The sequence below is a fragment of the Salvelinus alpinus genome, chromosome 31, assembly GCF_045679555.1.
Source record: "Salvelinus alpinus chromosome 31, SLU_Salpinus.1, whole genome shotgun sequence".
Classification (NCBI taxonomy): Eukaryota; Metazoa; Chordata; class Actinopteri; order Salmoniformes; family Salmonidae; genus Salvelinus; species Salvelinus alpinus.
Window position 1 is genome coordinate 7,020,414 of NC_092116.1, and position 22,248 is coordinate 7,042,661.

The 22,248-nt window shown below is 44.7% G+C and overlaps 1 protein-coding gene across 7 annotated transcripts in view; it reads left to right on the plus strand.

Annotated features, from left to right (window-relative positions):
• Positions 1 to 22,248, plus strand: part of LOC139561250 (neurexin-2-like) — a 1,055,901-nt gene that overhangs the window by 99,795 nt on the left and 933,858 nt on the right. For all 7 annotated transcript variants that reach the window (XM_071378226.1, XM_071378233.1, XM_071378230.1 and 4 more), the window contains exon 2: positions 1,730 to 3,146. In XM_071378226.1, the coding sequence (XP_071234327.1) occupies positions 2,444 to 3,146 (703 nt within the window). In that variant the 5' untranslated portion in view covers positions 1,730 to 2,443. The remainder of the gene's footprint in view (positions 1 to 1,729; positions 3,147 to 22,248) is intronic.

Here is a 22,248-nt window from a genome sequence, read left to right on the forward strand (position 1 = left end):
AATATCTCTTGAGAAATAATGGGAACGGATTAAGCCAGGGCCAAGGGTCAAGAGTGGCTATCCTGGCAGCCATTGACTCCATGCCAAAGCACCCTGCTGAAGAGCAAACTTAGTGTGTGTGTGTGTGTGTGTGTGTGTGTGTGTGTGTGTGTGTGTGTGTGTGTGTGTGTGTGTGTGTGTGTGTGTGTGTGTGTGTGTGTGTGTGTGTGTGTGTGTGTGTGTGTGTGTGTGTGTGTGTGTGTGTGTGTGTGTGTGTGTGTGTGTGTGTGTGCAGTTAGGTGGAGACCATAAAGCCCACATAAACACGGTTGGTTTTCTAGAGCACGTGCATTCATGCAATGGTGATTTATTGATAGCTGTATTGCTCACTGATTTTTAATAGTCAGGTTATGTATTTAGAGTAAGCGTTCTATTCTATGGCGCTTCATGCACTGTGTTTGGGAGCAATTGTATTTGGCAGTTAAGGATGGAGCGAGGCGTTTTGAGCGGCTGTTGACGTACACCCGGTAGGCTATTAGTAAATCATGCACATGAATGTTGAACTTCATACCAGACATATTCACATTTTTCACCAGTCTCGACTTCCAACAGAGAAATCACCAGTAGGGAATTGCATGTTTAGGACATTCATTCGAGTAGTCGATGTCTCTGAGGAAACGTGATTTGTATATTTCCTCTACAAAGCAGATCCTCAAATGAACGATTGTAATGCTTATTTTTCATACACTTTTACTACTATACTGAACAAAAATATAAACGCAACATGCAATCATTTCAACGATTTTACTGAGTTACAGTTCATATAAGGAAATCAGTCAACTGAAATAAATTCATTAGGCCCTGATCTATGGATTTCACATGACTGGGCAGGGGCACAGCCATGGGTGGGGCTGGGAGGCCATAGGCCCACCCACTTGGGAGCCAAGCCCACCCACTGGGGAGCCAGGCGCAGCCAATCATAATGAGTTTTTCCCCAGAAAAAGGAAATACTCCTCCGCTTCATCAGCTGTTCGCAAAGGCTGGTCTCAGACGATCCCGCAGGTGAAGAAGCCATATGTGGAGGTTCTGGGCATGCGTGGTTACATGTGGTCTGCGGTTGTTAGGCCGGTTGGACGTACTGCCAAATTCTCTGAAATTACGTTGGAGGTGACTTATGGTAGAGAAATGAATATTCAATTTTCTGGCAACAGCTCTGGTGGATATTCTTGCAGTCAGCATGACGATTGCACGCTCCCTCAACTTGAGACATCTGTGGCATTGTGTTGTGTGACAAAGGTGCACCTGTGTAATGATCATGCTGTTTAATTAGCTTACTGATATGCCACGCCTTTCAGGTGGATGGATTATATTGGCAAGGGATAACGAACAGGGCTGTAAACAAGATTGTGCACAACATTTTAGAGAAATAAGCTTTTTGTGGGATCTTTTATTTCAGCTTATGAAACATGGGACCAACACTTTACATGTTGGGTTTATATTGTGTTCAGTATACGTATGCTACTACTACTACTACTACTATTATAATAATAAACCGATATGCATGTGTGTCAGACTGTATTGGAACCAGGGTCTCCTGTGTGCCACAAGACTAGTCATTCGCTAATGCAAATCTTCAGGTCTCGTGCAAGGTTACTCATCACATGAGTGTGGTTCACGGAAGAACCTCAGTTAAACAAAGCACCAGGTTTACATGTGGTCTAATAAAATGTCTCTGTCTGTGTTCTTCCAGATCCATGACTGTGGGGACAATGAGGGGACCCAGACCAGCCTAAGCTGTGGTGGACCAACCAGAGGCTTCAGGAGAGGAAGGGGTTGACGCCATTGGAGTCATGAACATACCCTGCTGTCCATGTAACACCAGACAGCTCTGACACGCTCCTCCTCAGTGCTCTCTCTACCTCCCCTTTTCCCCCCTTTCCCGAAAACAAAATCTCTGAACACGTACAGACAGACAGTATCTCTTGCCACAAAATTGACTTAGTTTTCCTAAAAAGCTATATCTGGATTCCAAGGACTGGGATTTCTATTTGGAATACGGAGTTTAGTTGAGGGACGGAACGTTGTGTTAAAATTATCGGAATTCCCCCTGCCAGTCCACCGTCCTCGTTTTTCCCTGTGAGTCCCAGAGGCACCAACCAATGGAGAGACGGAGAAGAGAGACAGGATAAAACAGCAGAGAAATAGAGCAAATCCAGAGAGAACTGCTGAATCGGCAGGGTAGGAATCTGGAATTGGGTCCTGTGAGGGTTTTGCTTCTCCCACACTTTCCCCAGCCTAGAGGACTCTCCGTAGCGAGTACCAGACATAACAACCATTATTTACACTTAAAAAACAAACAAAAACCACAACGACAGCTGCAACTACGCTAGGCCGAGCTACGTCCCTGTGTGGAGGATTTGAACCAATAGGAAGACGATAGGGATTTAGGATTGGGATCACAACCATGACGAGGGGGTTGAGGTTTTCCGCATGGCCCCTGGCGTTCCTCAGTCTGCTGGTGACGACCCGGGCGCTGGAGTTTGGCGGGGCCCCCGGCCAGTGGGCCCGCTACGGGCGTTGGGAGGCGGGCTCGGTGGGCGAGCTGAGCTTCAGTCTGAAGACCAATATCAGCAAGGCCCTGGTGCTCTACCTGGACGACGGCGGCAACTGCGACTTCATGGAGCTGCTGATCGCCGGCGGGCGCCTCCAGCTGCGCTTCGCCATCCACTGCGCTGAACCCGCCACCTTACACATGGAAACCCGGGTCAACGACGACCGCTGGCACATGGTGCTCCTCACACGCAACTTCCGCGAGACCCTGCTCATGGTGGACGGCGAGACCAAGGTGGCGGAGGTCAAGTCCAAGCGGAAGGAGATGGCGGTGGTCAGCGACCTGTTTGTGGGCGGCATCCCGCCTGACGTGCGCCTCTCAGCCCTTACGTCCAGCACGGTGAAGTACGAGCCCCCATTCCTGGGCCTGATCTCCAACCTGAAGGTGGGCGAGATGCCCCCTACCCTGCTCAACAGCCAGGGCATCCAGAGTGACCTGGAGTATCTGTGCACCAAGCAGAACCCCTGCTTCAACGGCGGCTTCTGCTCCATCCAGTATGGCGAGGTGCACTGCGACTGCACACACACACGCTACAAGGGAAAGTACTGCAAGGAAGGTGAGACCATGACCTGGCTGACTAGCTAATACCTTTTTTTTCCCGAATGCTCCTTTTTAGCATGGGTCTAGCAACTGTGGTGAATGCATAACCAGGACATCTCAGTCCATGTTGGTTTGGTTTGGCTCAGTACTAGGAAAACCCCCTTAGCATAAAATAGGTAAGAGAAAGGCTTGCTAACATACTGTACTGTCATCATCTTCTTCAAAGCAGTGCAAAGCAAGTAAGCCCCCAGTGATAATGTGTATGTATTATTCTAATGTAGTATTACCTTTGACCTTTGGAAGGATCCCATACTACACTCTTAGAAAAAGGGGTTCCACAGTTTTTTGGGGCTTTCTCCATAGGAAAACCCTTTTGGGTTTCAGGTAGAACCCTCCGTGGAAAGGGTTCTAGATGGAATCCAAAAAAAGTTTCTACCTGGAACCAAAAAGGGTTCTTCAAAGGGTTTACATTTGAGTCATTTAGCAGACGCTCTTATACAGCTAGGTGGGACAACCACATAACACAGGCATAGAACGTATTTTTTCCTCAATAAAGTAGCTATCAGTAGAGTCAGAGATGGGTGGGGGGGTCAATGCAGGTGCTGGTTTGGTTTTATAAAAATGTAATTGGGGGGTGGGGGTCGAGGTGAGGAGGATTTTTTTAAGATACTGTTTGAAGAGGTAGGATTTCAGATGTTTTCAGAAGATGGGCAGGGACTCTGCTGTCCTAGCTTCAGGGGGAAGCAGATTCCACCATTGGGGTGCCAGGAGAGAGAAGAGCTTGGACTGGGCTGAGCGTGAGCTGCCCTCCCTTAGGGGTGGGAAGGCAAAGACCAATGTTCCCTCAAATTGTTTTCATCACTGAGCAAATATCAGGTTTGCTGAGCGCAAGTTCTGTGCAACTTCCAGCGCGCGTTTACTGACAACACTGAGGCTGTACCCGCTTTAAGTTAGTTTTAACAGTGGTCAAGTAGGCTACTGTGACTACTACCATCAAAAACAATGGAGAAAATGCATCCCATAACATTTTAACATGGAAATAGCTGTTCTATCATTCAGCCTATTGTAGCAGCCAATGTGTGGTGTTCAATGTAGGCCTACATTTCATGACTTTTGAAAAAAACATGCAGGGGTTGACATTAACCTGTTTATCGACTTGTCCTTCAGACAAGGAGGTGACTGAAAATGTTGTTTGATGCAGCATTATTCCCATACCATTATTACAGTGAATCAGACAAATTATGATACCCTCTGCCTATTGGCTACTGGTTATTCAAGCCTCTCTCAAAATACAACACTGCCCCTTTAAGACAAAAAAAACTCTCTTTATCTGACTTGCTTTCCAAAGATGTCTAGAAATGCAAACGTTTTGTGCTCTTCTAGGAAACAATCACTCCCTTATTGCTGACTACAAATGATCTATAACTGGGCTAATAACTAACTAGCAAAGGATATGTACAAATGTGCACATGTCGCTACATGTAGCTCTCGCTTTGATCTCAAAACAAGTTCATAAACAGATCACTGACTATTTCGAATCCCACCGTACCTTCTCCACTGTGCAATCTGGTTTCCGAGCTGGTCACGGGTGCACCTCAGCCACGCTCAAGGTACTAAACGATATCATAACCTCCATCGATAAAAGAGAGTACTGTGCAGCCGTCTTCATCGACCTGGCCAAGGCTTTCGACTCTGTCAATCACCGTATTCTTATCGGCAGACTCAATAGCCTTGGTTTCTTAAATGACTGCCTCGCCTAGTTCACCAACTACTTCTCAGATAGAGTCCAGTGTGTCAAATCGGAGGGCCTGTTGTCTGGACCTCTGGCAGTCTCTATGGGGGTACCACAGGGTTCCGACTCTTTTCTCTGTATATATCAATGATGTTACTCTTACTGCGGGCGATTCCCTGATCCACCTCTACGCAGACGACACCATTCTGTATACATCTGGCGCTTTGGACACAGTGTTAACTAATCTCCAAACGAGCTTCGTTGCCATACAACACTCTTTCCACGGCCTCCAACTGCTCTTAAATGCAAGTAAAACCAAATGCATGCTTTTCAACCGTTCGCTGCCCGCACCCACCCGCCCGACTAGCATCACTACCCTGGACGGTTTTGACCTAGAATATGTGGACAACTACAAATACCTAGGTGTCTGGCTAGACTGTAAACTCTCCTTCCAGACTCATATTAAACATCTCCAATCCAAAATCAAATCTAGAATCGGCTTTCTATTTCGTAACAAAGCCTCCTTCACTCACGCCGCCAAACTTAACCTAGTAAAACTGACTATCCTACCGAATCCTCGACTTCGGCGATGTCATTTACAAAATAGCTTCAAATACTCTACTCAGCAAACTGGATGCAGTCTATCACAGTGCCATCCGTTTTGTTACCAAAGCCCCTTATACCACCCACCACTGTGACCTACCTGTATGCTCTAGTCTGCTGGCCCTCGCTACATATTCGTCGCCAGACCCACTGGCTCCCGGTCATCTATACGTCTATGTTAGGTAAAGCTCGCCTTATCTCAGATCACTGGTCACGATAACAACACCTACCCGTAGCACGCGCTCCAGCAGGTACAGTGGGGAGAACAAGTATTTGATACACTGTCAATTTTGCAGGTTTTCCTACTTACAAAGCATGTAGAGGTCTGTACTTTTTATCATATGTACACTTCAACTGTGAGAGATGGAATCTAAAACAAAAATCCAGAAAATCACATTGTATGATTTTTAAGTAATTAATTTGCATTTTATTGCATGACATAAGTATTTGATCACCTACCAACCAGTAAGAATTCCGGCTCTCACAGACCTGTTAGTTTTTCTTTGAGAAGCCTTCCTGTTCTCCACTCATTACCTGTATTAACTCCACCTGTTTGAACTCGTTACCTGTATAAAAGACACCTGTCCACACACTCAATCAAACAGACTCCAACCTCTCCACAATGGCCAAGACCAGAGAGCTGTGTAAGGACATCAGGGATAAAATTGTAGACCTGCACAAGGCTGGGATGGGCTACAGGACAATAGAAAAACAGCTTGGTGAGAAGGCAACAACTGTTGGCGCAATTATTAGAAAATGGAAGACGTTCAAGATGACGGTCAATCACCCTCGGTCTGGGGCTCCATGCAAGATCTCACCTCGTGGGGCATCAATGATCATGAAGAAGGTGAGGGATCAGCCCAGAACTACACGGCAGGACCTGGTCAATGACCTGAAGAGAGCTGGGACCACAATCTCAAAGAAAACCATTAGTAACACACCACGCCGTCATGGATTAAAATCCTGCAGTGCACGCAAGGTCCCCCTGCTCAAGCCAGTGCATGTCCAGGCCCGTCTGAAGTTTGCCAATGACCATCTGGATGATCCAGAGGAGGAATGGGAGAAGGTCATGTGGTCTGATGAGACAAAAATATAGCTTTTTGGTCTAAACTCCACTCGCCGTGTTTGGAGGAAGAAGAAGGATGAGTACAACCCCAAGAACACCATCCCAACCGTGAAGCATGGAGGTGGAAACATCATTCTTTGGGGATGCTTTTCTGCAAAGGAGACAGGACGACTGCACTGTATTGAGGGAAGGATGGATTTGGCCATGTATCGCGAGATCTTGGCCAACAACCTCCTTCCCTCAGTAAGAGCATTGAAGATGGGTCGTGGCTGGGTCTTCCAGCATGACAACGACCCGAAACACACAGCCAGGGCAACTAAGGAGTGGCTCCGTAAGAAGCATTTCAAGGTCCTGGAGTGGCCTAGACAGTCTCCAGACCTGAACCCAATAGAAAATCTTTGGAGGGAGCTGAAAGTCCGTATTGCCCAGCGACAGCCCCGAAACCTGAAGGATCTGGAGAAGGTCTGTATGGAGGAGTGGGCCAAAATCCCTGCTGCAGTGTGTGCAAACCTGGTCAAGAACTACAGGAAACGTATGAACTCTGTAATTGCAAACAAAGGTTTCTGTACCAAATATTAAGTTCTGCTTTTCTGATGTATCAAATACTTATGTCATGCAATAAAATGCAAATTAAATACTTAAAAATTATACAATGTGATTTTCTGGATTTTTGTTTTAGATTCTGTCTCTCACAGTTGAAGTGTACCTATGATAAAAATGACAGACCTCTACATGCTTTGTAAGTAGGAAAACCTGCAAAATCGGCGGTGTATCAAATACTTGTTCTCCCCACTGTATATCTCACTGGTCATCCCCAAAGCCAACACCTACTTTGGCCGCCTTTCCTTCCAGTTCTCTGCTGCCAGTGACTGGAACGAATTGCAAAAATCGCTGAAGCTGGAGACTCATATTTCCCTCACTAACTTTAATCATCAGCTATCTGAGCAGCTAACCGATCGCTGCAGCTGTACATAGCCCATCTGTAAATAGCCCACCTGTAACGGCTGTCTTCCTCCTCCTCAGACGAGGAGGAGTAGTAAGGATCGGAGGACCAATGCGCAGCGTGGTACGTGTTCATGCTCTTTATTAAAACAATCGAACACTGAAACAAAACAATAAACGACACGTGAAATAACCAACCGAAACAGTTCCGTGTTGGAACACACAGACACAGAAAATAAACACCCACAAAACACAGGTGGAAAAAGGCTACCTAAGTATGATTCTCAATCAGAGACAACTAACGACACCTGCCTCTGATTGAGAATCATACCAGGCCAAACAAAAAAAACAACATAGTAAAACGAACATAGATAACCCACCCAACTCACGCCCTGACCATACTAAAACAAAGAAATAACAAAAGAACTAAGGTCAGAACGTGACACCACCCAATCTACCTACCTCATCCCCATATTGTTTTTATTTACTTTTCTGCTCATTTGCACACCAGTATCTCTACTTGCACATCATCTGCTCATTTAACACTCCAGTGTTAATCTGCTAAATTGTAATTACTTCGCTACTATGGTCAATTTATTGCCTACCTCCTCAAGCCTTTTGCACACACTGTATATAGACTTTCTTTTTTCTATTGTGTTATAGACTGTACGCTTGTTTATTCCATGTGTAACTCTGTGTTGTTTGTGTCGCACTGCTTTGCTTTATCTTGGCCAGGTCGCAGTTGTAAATGAGAACTTGTTCTCAACTAGCTTACCTGGTTAAATAAAGGTGAAATAAAAATTTATAACATTTAAGAAACACGCGCATCTACTTACGACCGCTCATGCCGTAAACACAGTCCAGTTCAAAGTGAATTGCACAGATCCATATATGGCGATGGTGTATTTGCATATAGGCCTGCTGCAGCTCTGATTGGTTATGGCGCACCGGTCTGTGTAGAGTCCAGGCCTGAGTCATGCAAGTCAATGCAATATAATCCTCATCCAATGTGTTCTGCCTACAACAAAACCACTTGCATAGTTAGTTTTGCCTACTAAGACTTGCAGAGTTTGTTTTGGTATGTTGCATTAAATATTGCGGGTTGATTCAATCACAATTCCCACAGTAAAGGGAAACATTGATAGCGTTAACTAACAGGGAAAACTCTGAACTTCACTCAACTTTCTAATCTCGTGCTTTTCTGCCCACGCTGATATTTATTATGCGCGGCAGTCCCAGGGGAGATGTGCACCCTTACACAGCTTTGATGGAACATTGGCCAAGAGACCTGAGGTAGCAGAACAGAGTTCTCGGGTTGGGGTGTAGGATTTGAGCATGAATGCTTGTAGTGGATGCACGCTTCGACTGTAAGCCAGTGGAGTGAGTGGAGCAGCGGGGTGACATGAGAAAACTATGAAAGGTTGAGAACCAGGTGGGCTGCAGTGTTCTGGATAAGTTGCAGGGGTTTGATGGCACAAGCGCGGAGCCCAGCTAGCAGTGTGTTGCAGTAGTCCAGAAGGGAGAGGACAAGTACCTGCATTAGGACCTGTGCCGCTTGCTGTCTAAGTTGTTGTCATAGTCAGATGTTGTAGAGCATGAACCTGCAGGAGTGAGTCACTGCTTTGACGTTTGCAGAGAACGACAGGGTGTTGTCCAGGGTCACGACAAGGTTCTTTGCGCTCTGGGAGGGCGACACTGTGGAGTTGTCAACCGTGATGGAGAGGTCTTTGAGCGGGCAGGCCTTCCCCGGGAGGAAGAGCAGAGCCGTCTTGTTGAGCTTGAGGTGGTGGGCCGCTATTCACGTTGAGATATCTGCCAGGCACGCAGAGATGCGTGTAGCCACCTGGGTGTCAGAAGGGGGGAAAGAGAAAAGTAGTTGAGTGTCATCTGCATAGCAATTATAGGAGAGACCATGTGAGGATATGACGGAGCCGAGTGACTTGGTGTACAGAGAGAAGAGGATAGGGCCTAGAACCGAGCCCTGGGGGACACCAATAGTGAGAGTACGTGGTGCAGACACAGATCCTCTCCACGTCACCTGGTAGGAGCGACCTATGGGCACAGCCGAAGAACCCTTTTAGGTTCTATACACTGTAGCACCTTTTTTTCTAAGAGTGGAAGCTAGTGACTCACACTTTGAGAGCAGGCCTGTGTGTGATGTCTATATTGTGGGAGAATGTATTGTGGAATATAGGCCAATCTTCTCTTGGCACAGACAGAGATGAGTGTGATAAATGAACAGAAACAGATGGAATGGAGGTTCTCATCCTTTTGTTCTCTGGAGAAGGAGGTCGGGGAAACATGGTGCAGGTGCACGATACAGGCTGTTGCAGCTATTTCTCTGTCAACGTTCCCATCTTTTAACTGATAAAGGAGACAGGGTTGTTTGTAGCATTTGATTTAGAAATTTTACTGAAAAAAAAAATGTAAGGTATATTTTTGGGGCAATTTATGCTTTATTTGATGGAGGAGAGAGAGTGGGAAGTAGAGTTTTTGCTGAAATAGCAGTGGGCCAGATTTGAACCCATGCTGCAGCGGTCTATGTGTTCCAGAGGCAGCGGTTAGACTGTGAGACCACTGTAGGCCACAAGATTAGAAATGTTTTGGATGTTGGTGTTGTAATGTATGGCCTATATTTGCGATTAGTAAAGCTATGCATATTAACATGGCGGGATGTAAGCAGCAAAGGTAAATGTTTACACTTAGCCCCCTTTTTCCCTCTCTCGCTTACCCAATCTCTCCATCGCTTCTCTCTCTCCTCCATCCCCCAAATGTAATTTCTCCCCCTCTGTTGCTCTCTACACTCACCGCCATTTGCTTTTGGAATCTGTTCCTCTCCTGTCAGCTTATGTCAAACTCTGTTGACTGTAAATCTCTGCCGCTCCTATCTCTGACACATCTCATCGCCTGATTCATCTGTGCTTTCCCTCTCCTCTGTTTCTCTTCTCTCTGTTATTTCTCTCTCTCTCTGTTCATCCTGCAGCGATTCCTCTACCCACCTGATATCTCTTCTCTCTCTTCAAGCTATCTCTGCTCTCCATATCTCTCACCCCCACCCCTTCCGCCTTTCTCTCTCACTCATTCTCTCACTCCCACCACTTATCTTTTCCTCACCTTTACCCGCTGTCAGCATTTCCAGACCCCCCCCCCCCCATTCCCCTATCTCGCTCTCTTTCTCACTATCTCTCTCCCTCTGTCCGCCGCTCCCTTGCGCTCTCTTGCACCACTTATCTACCTCTCCCTTCACCCTGTCTGTATCTCCGCCTCTTTCTTTCTCGCTCTGTTTCTCATTCTGTATGCATCCGTCTGTGTCGTTGGCATTTGTACAACTTTCCTTGTTCGTTTGCATTTCCAAACAGAAGTGTTTATACACATATATGTGTAGTTATTTCACTACTAACACAAAACAAGCCTGCATTTCCCCGCTGTTCTTGACAGTATTATTATATTCAGAAAACTAACTGCTTCTGGTGATCATCTATAATCAATGGGGCACAGAACTCCTCCAATGTACAATATGATGAAATGCCCTGTCATTTGGGAGATCAGGTAAACTGTAGTCAGTCAGTGTGCATGTGTTAACCCGATTTTTTGGGGGGGGTATACGTTTATCAGAGCTGAGCTTCACCAGAGGTGATGCATTGGATGTTTCAAGTAATGCGGATGTGGCAACTGCATCATTTTTGGAGATCTGAAGTAGGATATTTGAAAGTCAGCATTTAGGCTGTCATTAATATTAAAGTCCAGCACATCGAAGTCATCAAAATGTGCAGGTTTTCACTGTCAGATCACAATGTGTTTGATGAACTGTTAGTGTGTGTGTGTGTGTGTGTAATTGACCAACCTCATAAGCACACACACACACACACACAAAGACACACTTTTTCATCTCTTGCTAGAGGAGGGCTCTGTCTTTGCCAAGACCTCGAGAATTCCAAATGCAACCACTGCTGGTCTGGTCTGGGCACTGGTCCGACAGTCCCCGCTCCCTCTCTTCCCCCTTAACCTCTATCAGTTTTTCTATTTCTCCATCCCTTTCATTTCTACCTTTCTCTCTCTCTGCTCTGTGTTAGATTGCTTGTGTGTGGTTGCTGAGAGCAGATACAGCCTGGCTCTTGGCTAAATTGAGAGCGGAATACCAATGTGATGCCACTGTGACTGCAGGAAACATTTGTCCTTTTGAAATGGATTGAGGAAAAAGAGATGGGGTAGAGACGGAGATAGAGGAAGAGAGCGACAGAGCAAGGGAGGGATACATATGAGAGAGAGAGAGAGAGAGAGAGAGAGAGAGAGAGAGAGAGAGAGAGAGAGAGAGAGAGAGAGAGAGAGAGAGAGAGAGAGAGAGAGAGAGAGAGAGAGAGAGAGAGAGAGAGAGAGAGAGAGAGAGAGAGAGAGAGAGAGAGAGAGAGAGAGAGAGAGAGAGAGAGCACATTAAAAATATATTCATTGTGTCTGTGTTAATTTATTTCAGAGCTGTTCTTTGGTTTGAGCAATGTAAATTGGGTCATTATTCCTTAGCGCCAGGGCAGTTGTGTATTTGTTCCTTTTATCTAACACGCTGGTGAAAATGTAAAGGTCTCTCTTTCTCTCTTTTAGTTGGTTTAAGGCATGTAATGGCTTTCCTAACCAAGGCAATTTCTGTTAGCTCGGCTGTGAAAATAAGCCATGTCAATGAACTGCTTCCGGATTTTGTTTTATTTCTTTTTTTAAATTTAACCTTTATTTACTATTGGGTAGTGAAGGGAGTTTAACAGAAACACAGAAGGAAATGTGTCAACACACTTGTATCTTCCCAGAAGTTCATGTGTTCATATTTCAACAGATGGAAAACGCAGTAAAAAGGTTAACATTTCCTGAAGAAGAGATAACATTGATTGATTTTGTGTTGTGCTATATTTTTCTCCAGTCAGTTAATGATCAAGAATGTGTGTCGAACAGAAAAACAAATCAGCCTATAACAAAAGTTCACGTTTCAGAAAGTTTATTGAGCGGGAGAATGGAGAAAAAGGGGATGGGTTGGATCTGCTGCCATCATCAACAGTCCCATTGGTACCTTAGAACTGTGCCATTATTTCCCTCTTCCTTCCTGTCAGTACATCTTACTTGAGCTCCAGGTCTGGAAGCCGCCAAGCTTTGATGTAGTTGTCAGAAGATACCAGAGAGAATGTGGGCTGACACAAAGACATGGCTTTCAAGTCGGAGAGAAGGAATGGAACGAAGAAGGAAACACATTTTGATACTTAGAATCATAAAACCATATAATACTCTTACATGTAATGCATTCTGTTTCTAGTGTGCACGCACGTTCATTGCCCTTCCTGGTAAGCAATGATTTTCCGGCGTTTCGAGTATCGGAGGTTCTAATTAAAAGGGGCTGCGTGTCACCTGTACGGGCCGTTGTTTTTATAATTGATGATGACCCTGGCCTTTCTCCAGTATCACCCCCATCGGCAGCGCCAGCTCTTTGGAGTCCACAGTCTCACTACGCAGGGTTATTAGAGGTTAAATGAGCTATGGCAAAATGGCCGCCCTGATATTAATACCTTCCCTCCATTTCCCATAACTGACCTAGAGAAAGAATGAAGTGTAATATGTATAGGCCCTTAGCTATAGTGGAGGGAGAGTCTGCTAGATATTGTAATGCGTATATTGACCCCCCCCCCCCACACTTATCAGAAGATGATCGTGATCATTAAATCATCATTAAATCTGCCATTTGTTTCCTTAATCAATGATAATGTGGAATATAGTATCTGTTTAAGATGCAGGATCCATAGACAGTCAGGCCGGTTGTGTCACATTTCAAGGTTTGTTTGCTCGATAATCAAAGGGTGTTGCTGTAATTGCAAAATATAAAATCCTATTTGTTGTCTGCTGAAGTGAAACAGATTATGGCCTTGCATTAAGTGCCTGTGCACTTAATGCAAGGGGGAAAGGAAGTGTCTGGGGGATTATTGTGCAATTTCCATAGATGTCATTAGCATTATGTTTATAGATTCATGGTCAAATGCAAATTGGCAGGAGATGAGCTATATTTACCATTTATTATTCAAAGGAAATACTCTATCTGGGTTGAAAAAAGTTTTTGTGTGAAAAATATTTGGAGGATATACAAAAAGGGAGAGTGGGATAAATTGAGCCATTTTTTTTAACATTCCGCATCACTACGTCAAGGGAAATATAGTGTTCTTTCTATCAAAGATATAGTGCATACATATTCTTCAGGATGTCGTGTATCACTGGGAATAATCAGAATTCATCTAAACATAACAGTTTTGAAAACATAGCTTGTCCAAAGGATATGGGGTAAGTTGAGATCAGGGATGGGGTAGAGTAAGTGGGTTGTGGTGTCCTGTGACAGTGGGCGATGGTGCTGATAGGTCAAAGTTGAATTCATTGAATGGGGTGTGGTATATTGTATATCTTAAATGTATGCCTACATTCAGATATACTCTAGATCTCTGTTCAATATCACTTCAGTTGCCTGACGACTCAAACTGAATTATTCCGCTGCTCTATCATCTATCGCTACATACCTCAGTCTGAGACTGCCATCATTGAAGTTATTTCTGGTGACTTCAAAATGAGGGGTGTCGTACAAAGAAAAGTCATCAGCGATTGGATCATCTCTAACCAATCAGATTATCAGCCGATGACAAATTTAATAAATGCCGCTTTGGCCCAGCACATCAGTTTCTGGGGCCAATCAGAAGGTCTAGAATGTTTTTCAATTCTCGAAATCATCGGGGAGGTACTCAGGTTCAGACTCACTTCAGAGAAGAAACTAACGTCCATGGGCGTGGCGTAGCGTTTGGCCGGAGCAAGAGTTTGGGTAACCAGTCAACCTCTTCAGTGTCATTCAATAAAATAAAAATAATCATTGCTTGCTGCTGCTCGACTGGACTTCTTCTCTTCTCTCACGTCCTTGGCTGCTCTCTCAAGAACCTCAAGGGGGACTAGACCCCTGCTTGTTTTACGTCTGTATACACAGGGCATGATGATGTCTGCTCAGTGCATTTTCATTGTTCCAATCTTGAGTTCATATGCATGGAACATTGTAAAAATACAATGCATATTATGCATAAAACTGACTAAATGTAATCACCATTTGTATGGGGTATGGTGGCCATAGGCTCAACATACCCCAAGGCAAACATTTAGGTATAGGACCTCATATTGTAGCTTATAGAGACCCCTACTGATGTAAAAAATCAAATCAAAAATCAAATGATCTACTTTGGTTTAGATCCAAGCATCAAGAAACTTATAACACCATAAATTCATTTGATTTTGTGAAAAATTGCTTTTTGGACCTATCTTGCTTACCACTTTTCCCATGTAGTTTCTTCCTCCACAGACTCCATTAAATGGTATCCTCTTCCTAAGTATTTGGACAGACAATTCATTTTGTAACACTCATTTTATTCATTTTAACACTCAATTCGGTCTCGTCATCACTTTTAACATACGGCAGGACTTGGGTCCCTGAGGAGCCCTGGAGTTAACAGCCACGGCCCATGCGCATCGGGGAGGCGGACCCCTTTTACCATGCTGCCACAACCTGGAGTTAGCGGTATAGCAGCCACGCAGCATGCAGGCAGCAGAACCCGTTGATGCGTGTTACAAAAAAACACAGTTTCTGTTAGCCTTCGGGAATCTGTTTTGAAGTGATTTTGAAGAGATACTGATTTATTTGAATGGCTAGTTGTACACATATTGATGCACAGTATATTAACCTGCATTTTAGGAGTGCAAAGGGCACCCTAACCCTACAGTAGCTGGGACCACCATCTTTCAACTACTTATGGAAATGGGCCTGTACTCATATTTACCCTCAACTGTACTTGAAACGCAGCACTAAAAGTGCAAAATAGAGCCTAATAATCCAGAATTCAAACAAATATCTCTGCTGCTGTTCCAAATTTGGCCCAGGTGGCGAGGGGATAGGAGGCGAGGGGGTCTCCATGGAAACATGGCGAGGGACAGAGGTAAAAAGGACGTTGAGACTCATACATCACTGTAATAATTGCGCTTTACCCCCACCAGCAACGGCAGGAAGCCCTCGTCGAATGATTGATGAACTCCCAATTAACTTGTCCTGTATACATAAATAAATGTGTCGCTAATGAGCAGGGATTCAGACCTCTATCCTGCGTAGCAGCCAGACAGGAGCTAGACGCTCCCTAATAACCTTATCACCGTTGTCAGCCACCTCCTTGTCTTTTGTCTCTGACGGGAATGAGGCTCTGGCTAAAATGAGAATCCCACTGTCCAATTTCCCCAGAGCCAGTTAGATCATGTCTAATGAAGTCCTATATCTGACCTTCCATTCCGCCCACTCTGAGATGGTGAAGTCTCTTTTGGCTCTGTCTGGTTTCTGGGATCTGGGATGCGTTACATAACTGTGTATTTAGTACAGTAGGAATAGGACGTTGGTTGGGCGGGTGCAATTGTGTTGACTGTTTGGAGCTCTGGGCTCTGGGCTCTGTTTGTAAATTAGCATGCAGCGGTGGCGGTTATCTCTTAGCGTCGTCATCGTCTCATAGACTTCAGGGGGATTATCCTCCCCCCGTTCTCCTCTACAATCCCACAATCCCCAGATCTCTGTTCATGTGTGTTTCTAGCCAGGGGAGCCCCGCCACGACAAGCGCCCACACCGAAAGGTGCAGCTTGTGACCCGCTGTTTAATTAAAAGGATGAGCGATGCTCCTCTGCCACCCGCGACCTTCTTCCCCACAGAGGGGTGCCGCTGAGCTGGCTTTGCCCTTCCAAAGCTCACCCTTGGGCAGGAAAGAAATCGCACACATCCAGGGGAGTCTGGGGGAGAGTGGAGCGGATCAGGCCGGATATCCTGCTCATTCCAGAGGAAAGGAGTATGAGCCTAGATGGAGAGGATGAAAAACCCTGCAATGCTGTTCTCTGCACTTTTTTTCCCTCTCCATATCTATCTTTTTTTTCCTTTCTCTTTCTCTCTCTCTCTCCATCTTCGTCTCCTCCTCTCTCCCTCCACAGCTCATGCATTTGTCCTCTCCCCTGGACAGAGAGATGGAGACAGACTCTTCTCCTGCTTGGTCTCCTGATAGATTCCCAACATCCTCAAACAGGCGGGAATATGAAAGCCCTGTTCTGTGGAGGTGCAATGCTTTGATCAAGGCACTGTTGATTTGTACGCTTATCTCTTTGTCTGTTGCCTCTTGTTTTTCACTCGGTGTGATTTTTGTCTTTGCTGATTCTCTCCCTCTCCGCCAATCCCAACCTCGTAACATTCCCAAAGCGTATCCCGTGAAAACATCTCCAGATGAGAGACTGGCTTAATTCTCCTAATCCCCTAATTCCTCTGCTCTTATTCGCACCGTCTGAATACATTTATACAGGTATCTTCTCCTATTTCGACACACAAAGCATTACTGGATTAAAATGCAAGGTTAAGTTGCCCGACTCGAAAGCGGCATCTTCATGCGCACTTAGGTGTATGTTTTGACTCATAAGTCTTTTCTCGGGCTTGTCTAACAAAGGCAGCGTTCAGGCAACCGAAGCGCAAGTGTTGATGTAATGTTTCCAAGCAGCTGCCTTGCTCCTCTCCCGGATGAGCTGTTACTGCCTTTTTACGCCCAGAGCCAGAATGGCTGTGCACAAGCAATTAAAGCAGCCCTCTTTCCCCACTGTCAGTCTGCGACTGGGGGAGAAATGGGGCGCTGCACTAAGTCCGCCTCGCACGTCCCCGTCACACGTGTCACTTCCCATTCATCCCCATTATGGGTCAGGACGTGACAAGACACAAAATGGAGTCTTTGAAGTAAGCCTTTTTCTTCCCCAAAGACTGAGTTGGGTTAGTTTCATGTCTCATCATGTCAGTACTGATTATAATTATCTGCAGTGAGACATTATTTCTTCACCTATTCATCGGGGAATTTGCAAATTCTCACTAAGATGTGATCTAAGCTTAAAATGGAGTAGAACTGTCAAAACAATATTACTCAAGTGTATACTGTACTTATCGGTCTTAAACCTAAACCTCAGCTTTAAACTTAAACTTAAACCTTAAACTTAAACCTCAGCTTTTTCCCACACAAGGCTTATGCATAATAGATATGGGGGAATATTACAACCACTTCACGGAGTGACCTGCATTTTAACATACTCTTAGCGATATATATATACGTATTATATATTATATATTTTTTTTTCTTTATGGAGACAGCTAATATTGATCTGTGTTCTCCAATGGCTCGTTCAAACGACACCTCAACAGGGTCTCTCAGTACCGAACGGCAGTTGTGTTCAGTGGCGGGTGATTTTATATCCATGGATTTCTGAGCTTCCACTGAAAGCACTAACTTAATTAGTCTTGATTTTTACAGTGACAGTCTCCCAACGCTTTGTGAGGACTGTTAATTAACTGACTCAAAGCCCCCCCCAAGGACGGAGACCAGGAGAGTAGCTGGATGATATTATCAGAGACAGAGGGCAATTCCATGATAACGGAATTGCGCTGAGACTCAGATTTTTCACATAAAAATGTATGCTAGACAAAAACCATTGATTTCAAAATTGAACAAACCATACAATCCTATGCACAATGACTACTTTTAGCAATTTACACAGAACATTTGACAAAAACACATTTAGTGGAATAACTGTGCAGATGCTAAATTTGGAAACAGAATTTCAATAAAATCTCCCTCAGATTATGTGACCACATTTTCCAAAACTCTGTTAAATATCTGCTCTGAATTAAGATTAAAAGATGTCTGCAGAAAGAATGGGGTGTCCGCTATGAGATGACCCCTTGACTTAGAAACATCTTTTTGAGTTATGGAACTACATTAAGTGAAGTGGATTTACACAGAATTGCGGTAAAAATGTTTTATCATGGGTCCATTCTCTTCATGGTGATGTATCCTAAAGGTAGAAATATGCAATATTTGCTTATTAGGAATAGTATTATACTACAGTACTGAACTCAGCAAAAAAAGAAGCGTCCTCTCACTGTCAACTACGCTTATTTTCAACAAACTTAACATATGTACATATTTGTATGAACATAACAAGATTCATAAACTGAACAAGTTCCACAGACATGTGACAAACATAAATGGAATAATGTGTCCCTGAACAAAGGGGGGGGTCAAAATCAAAAGTAACAGTCAGCATCTGGTGTGGCCACCAGCTGCATTAAGTACTGCAGTGCATCTCCTCCTCCAGACTGTTTTCACACTTGCTTTGACCACCAGATGACAGAAAGAGAAAGAAAACAGTTATGAGCTGAACATAACAGTATGCCAGTGGATGGGAGAACTGTAGCAGGTGACCCAACGGTAGTTTGTGACGACTATAATTTCCCATAGGAGCCAATTCAATTTCACTAATGGTGTTACTGATTGTTCAGAAGTTCTGTTATCAATTTGATAACAGAATTTCGAGTTTTAATCACTTAACAATTCCTTAACCAAATTGATATAATTAAAAACTCTAACTAATTGGTAGGTAACCTTTACTTGTTACTATTGAAATGAGAAAATATCTTAAAGATACTGTTTGTGGGTTTTTGGTAAGGCACAGAGCAATGTTTCTTGAACTTACACAAAGCAAATGATTTATACAAAACTAAATATATGTTGATATTAGCTTGCAGTGGTCTTCAACATGATTGTGTTTTGATGTATTTTTAATAACTTTTAAGACCTTTTCTGGTAGATGTTTTCTAAGACCCATGTTCCTTCTGTTTGACCAGATATCAAATCCTTTGCTTATTACTAATAGTTAGGATAGAAAATGGTTGAAGCGTGTATATATTCCTTAATTTAAAAAGATATATATCGTTTCTTAGCTTTCATTTGACACTCAATTTGATATGTTCCTATGAACTTCACATGTTGGCGCTTATAAGTCCTTTTACATGGAAATGCCCAGGAGTGAAATGTGTTCACTACTTCTATATCGGGCCCAGCTCAGACGTGTTAGATTGTTATTGCCTTGGTGGGAAAGTCACCGCGGAGAACACTTCCCACTCGTCATCCTCAGGTAAAATATAGCAACACTGATAGAGACAGGTGCTGCTTGAATTTCTCAGATTAAATGTAATTTCAATAAATAGGTATTCTAGTTCTTTATTGTACAACATTTCATTTGTATCATGTTAATCATATAGTCTTTGTACTATGTAGGGTCCGTTTAGGCCTACCACTGTCTGTCTCTGTAGTACACTGTGTTTCAGTTGTGGAAGAGACGCTGCCTTACACTCCCTCATGTTAACAGCAACATGTTATTTCACTTGAGCAACTTCAATCTCAATCACACTGAGTTTATCGAGTCCCCGCACCATGACTCTTTGGCGAGTCAACTTTAGCTTTGCTTTTGCTCCGTTTGTTTCCTTGACTCCGGGGGTGTTAGTCTCTCTCTATTTGATGCTGCTTCTGGAGAGGGAGACTCTTATAAGAGATGTTGAGGGAGCCATCCTGTACTGTTAGTCTCTGTCCACCAGACGCCAATGTCTCACCTCAGGGGCCTCGCTAGGCCCTGTTGCGGCATGCCATTTGTTTGAGTGATAACGCATCCGTGACCCCCGCGGCCTCTCCCGGACAACATCTTTGTGCAGGAAGAGACATGTTCAGAAGAGGAGGATGGAGAGGGAGTGGGGACAGGAAACGGTGGATGAGAGAGAGGGTGGAGGCATCGGAGCGTGGGAGAGTGAAGGTGATACTACCTCACAGACGAGCTTAAAGACAGTGTCTCGACATCCCTCCCTCCCTTCATCCCTCCCTTCATCCCTCCCTCAAACACCTGTGGGCTGTGCTTCAAAAAAGCATTGTAATCTTCTCTTCCCATGCTACCACCCCAGCGCCAAACTATCTAACGCATCTGGTACAATATCGACGTATGGCGAGGAAGTTTGCGAGACTCCCCATGGTGTTCCATAACCCCCTGCTGATAGCACAGTGTGTAACAGAGAAGCCAATGTCTGTATGTACAGGTGCTAGCCCATGATTATAACCAGCCATTTATACAGGGACGCCTTAACTCTCGACTTGGGTCCTTTAAAAAACGAGCCCTCTGAGTCCACCTGAAGGAAACAGTAGGGCCTTTTGAAAAACATCTGAGGGCAGAGGAGGCATTATTTAGCGATCTCTGGGGGATTGAACCAGTGTTCTGTTAGTTCTATTTTAGTCATTTAGCATATACTCTTATCCAGAGGAATTAGGCTTAAGTGCCTTGCTCAAGGGCACATCAACAGATTTTTTTTTCTTCACCTAATCGGCTCGGGGATTCAAACCAGTGACCTTTCAGTTACTGGCCCAACGCTCTTAACCGCTAGGATACCTGCCACCGTGTTCTTTTATTCTATTTTTTTATTTATTTACGAAACAGACGGGACCACCTATGGTGTTTAATATAGCAGGCTGTGACACCCAATTACATGGAAATTAGGCTTGATTTCTGATATCTGCTGTGCTGGTGTCCCCTACGTTACTAGCTCTTTCCGCCAGCGGCTCATCAGAACTCCTCACCATGGTGCTGAAGACAGACAGACTTGAAATATTTGATGACGTAAGGGATACGAGCTTCTTCTTCTTTTCCACCGTCGGAGATTTGACTCAGGCAAAAACGAGGCTTATCGCAAACCCGCGGTAGCCTACTCTGACTTGGTCCGCTCTATATTTTTTCCTGAAGGCTTCCAATTTGCGGGGGAAGTAAGAGGGGATTTCACAAAAATGTAGTCTTGATTCCTTCCTCTCGTCGGTGGCTAAGCTGAGATTGAACTCTTCGTGTTCTCTGCATGTGAGAAACCAGCCTATTAGCTTTGTAGACCGCCCACAACCGGCTTCCATGTTAAAACACACATTCCCTTAGTAAGACATGGCACTGTGTACACACAAACAAGATGGCTGCCTTGATTGAGCCAGTGGGTCTGATAAGGAGAGTGAAGGAGTCAGTCAAGATTCTTCATTGGAGCTGATGCTGTCACAGGGAGAGGCCCATTGATCTTTGCGTCCACAGTCTTCGAGGGAGAAGTGACTAGAGGGAGAGCCAGGGAAGGGCTGATGGAGTCTGGAGGAGAGAGAGCGAGGGCGAGAGAGAGAGGGATGACATTGGAAAGAGAGGGATGAGGGGTAGAGGGAGGTAGACTACCGACAAAGAAGTCTAATTTAGGTTGATTGGTCGGTGGGCGGTCGGTCGCTGCGCACCATAATCGCCTCTTGGGGGGGGGCGGCAGGATCTCTGAATACCTCGACAATAGGCCTCGATCCTCTGATGAATCGCCCGGGCGATATTTGTCAGGAAAAATGAAACAGCTTGAGGGAGCATGCTGGAAATGCAGAGGGGCAGCGCATATCGTCAATCAGAACACACATGTAGGAGGAAGTGCCGGCCAAACCGGTCTCCCCATATGGAGGGGATTATTTAGAAGGAGAGAACAAGGAATAGGTGAGAGGAGAGGATTCTCTCCGATGTGACTGGCTCCCTTCTCTCCTCCTCTACCCTTCCTCCTCTCCCTCGATCTCTTTCCTTTTGACAGCCTTCATTGATGTTGTAGAGCACAAGCTGTGGCCTTCACAAAGATGATTCCAGCAGCGCCATAAATACCAGGATAAACAATAGCTTTGTACCATCCGTGATACATAAAGAATACCCAGATTATACCAAATGAAGGAATAATTATGCCTCTCTTGATATCCCGTCTCTTCATTTTTGAGTAGTCATCAAAATACATACACCCCCTTCATTATCCTCGCCATCTTTCTGGGCGAAACGCCTTTATCACTGAATTTACAT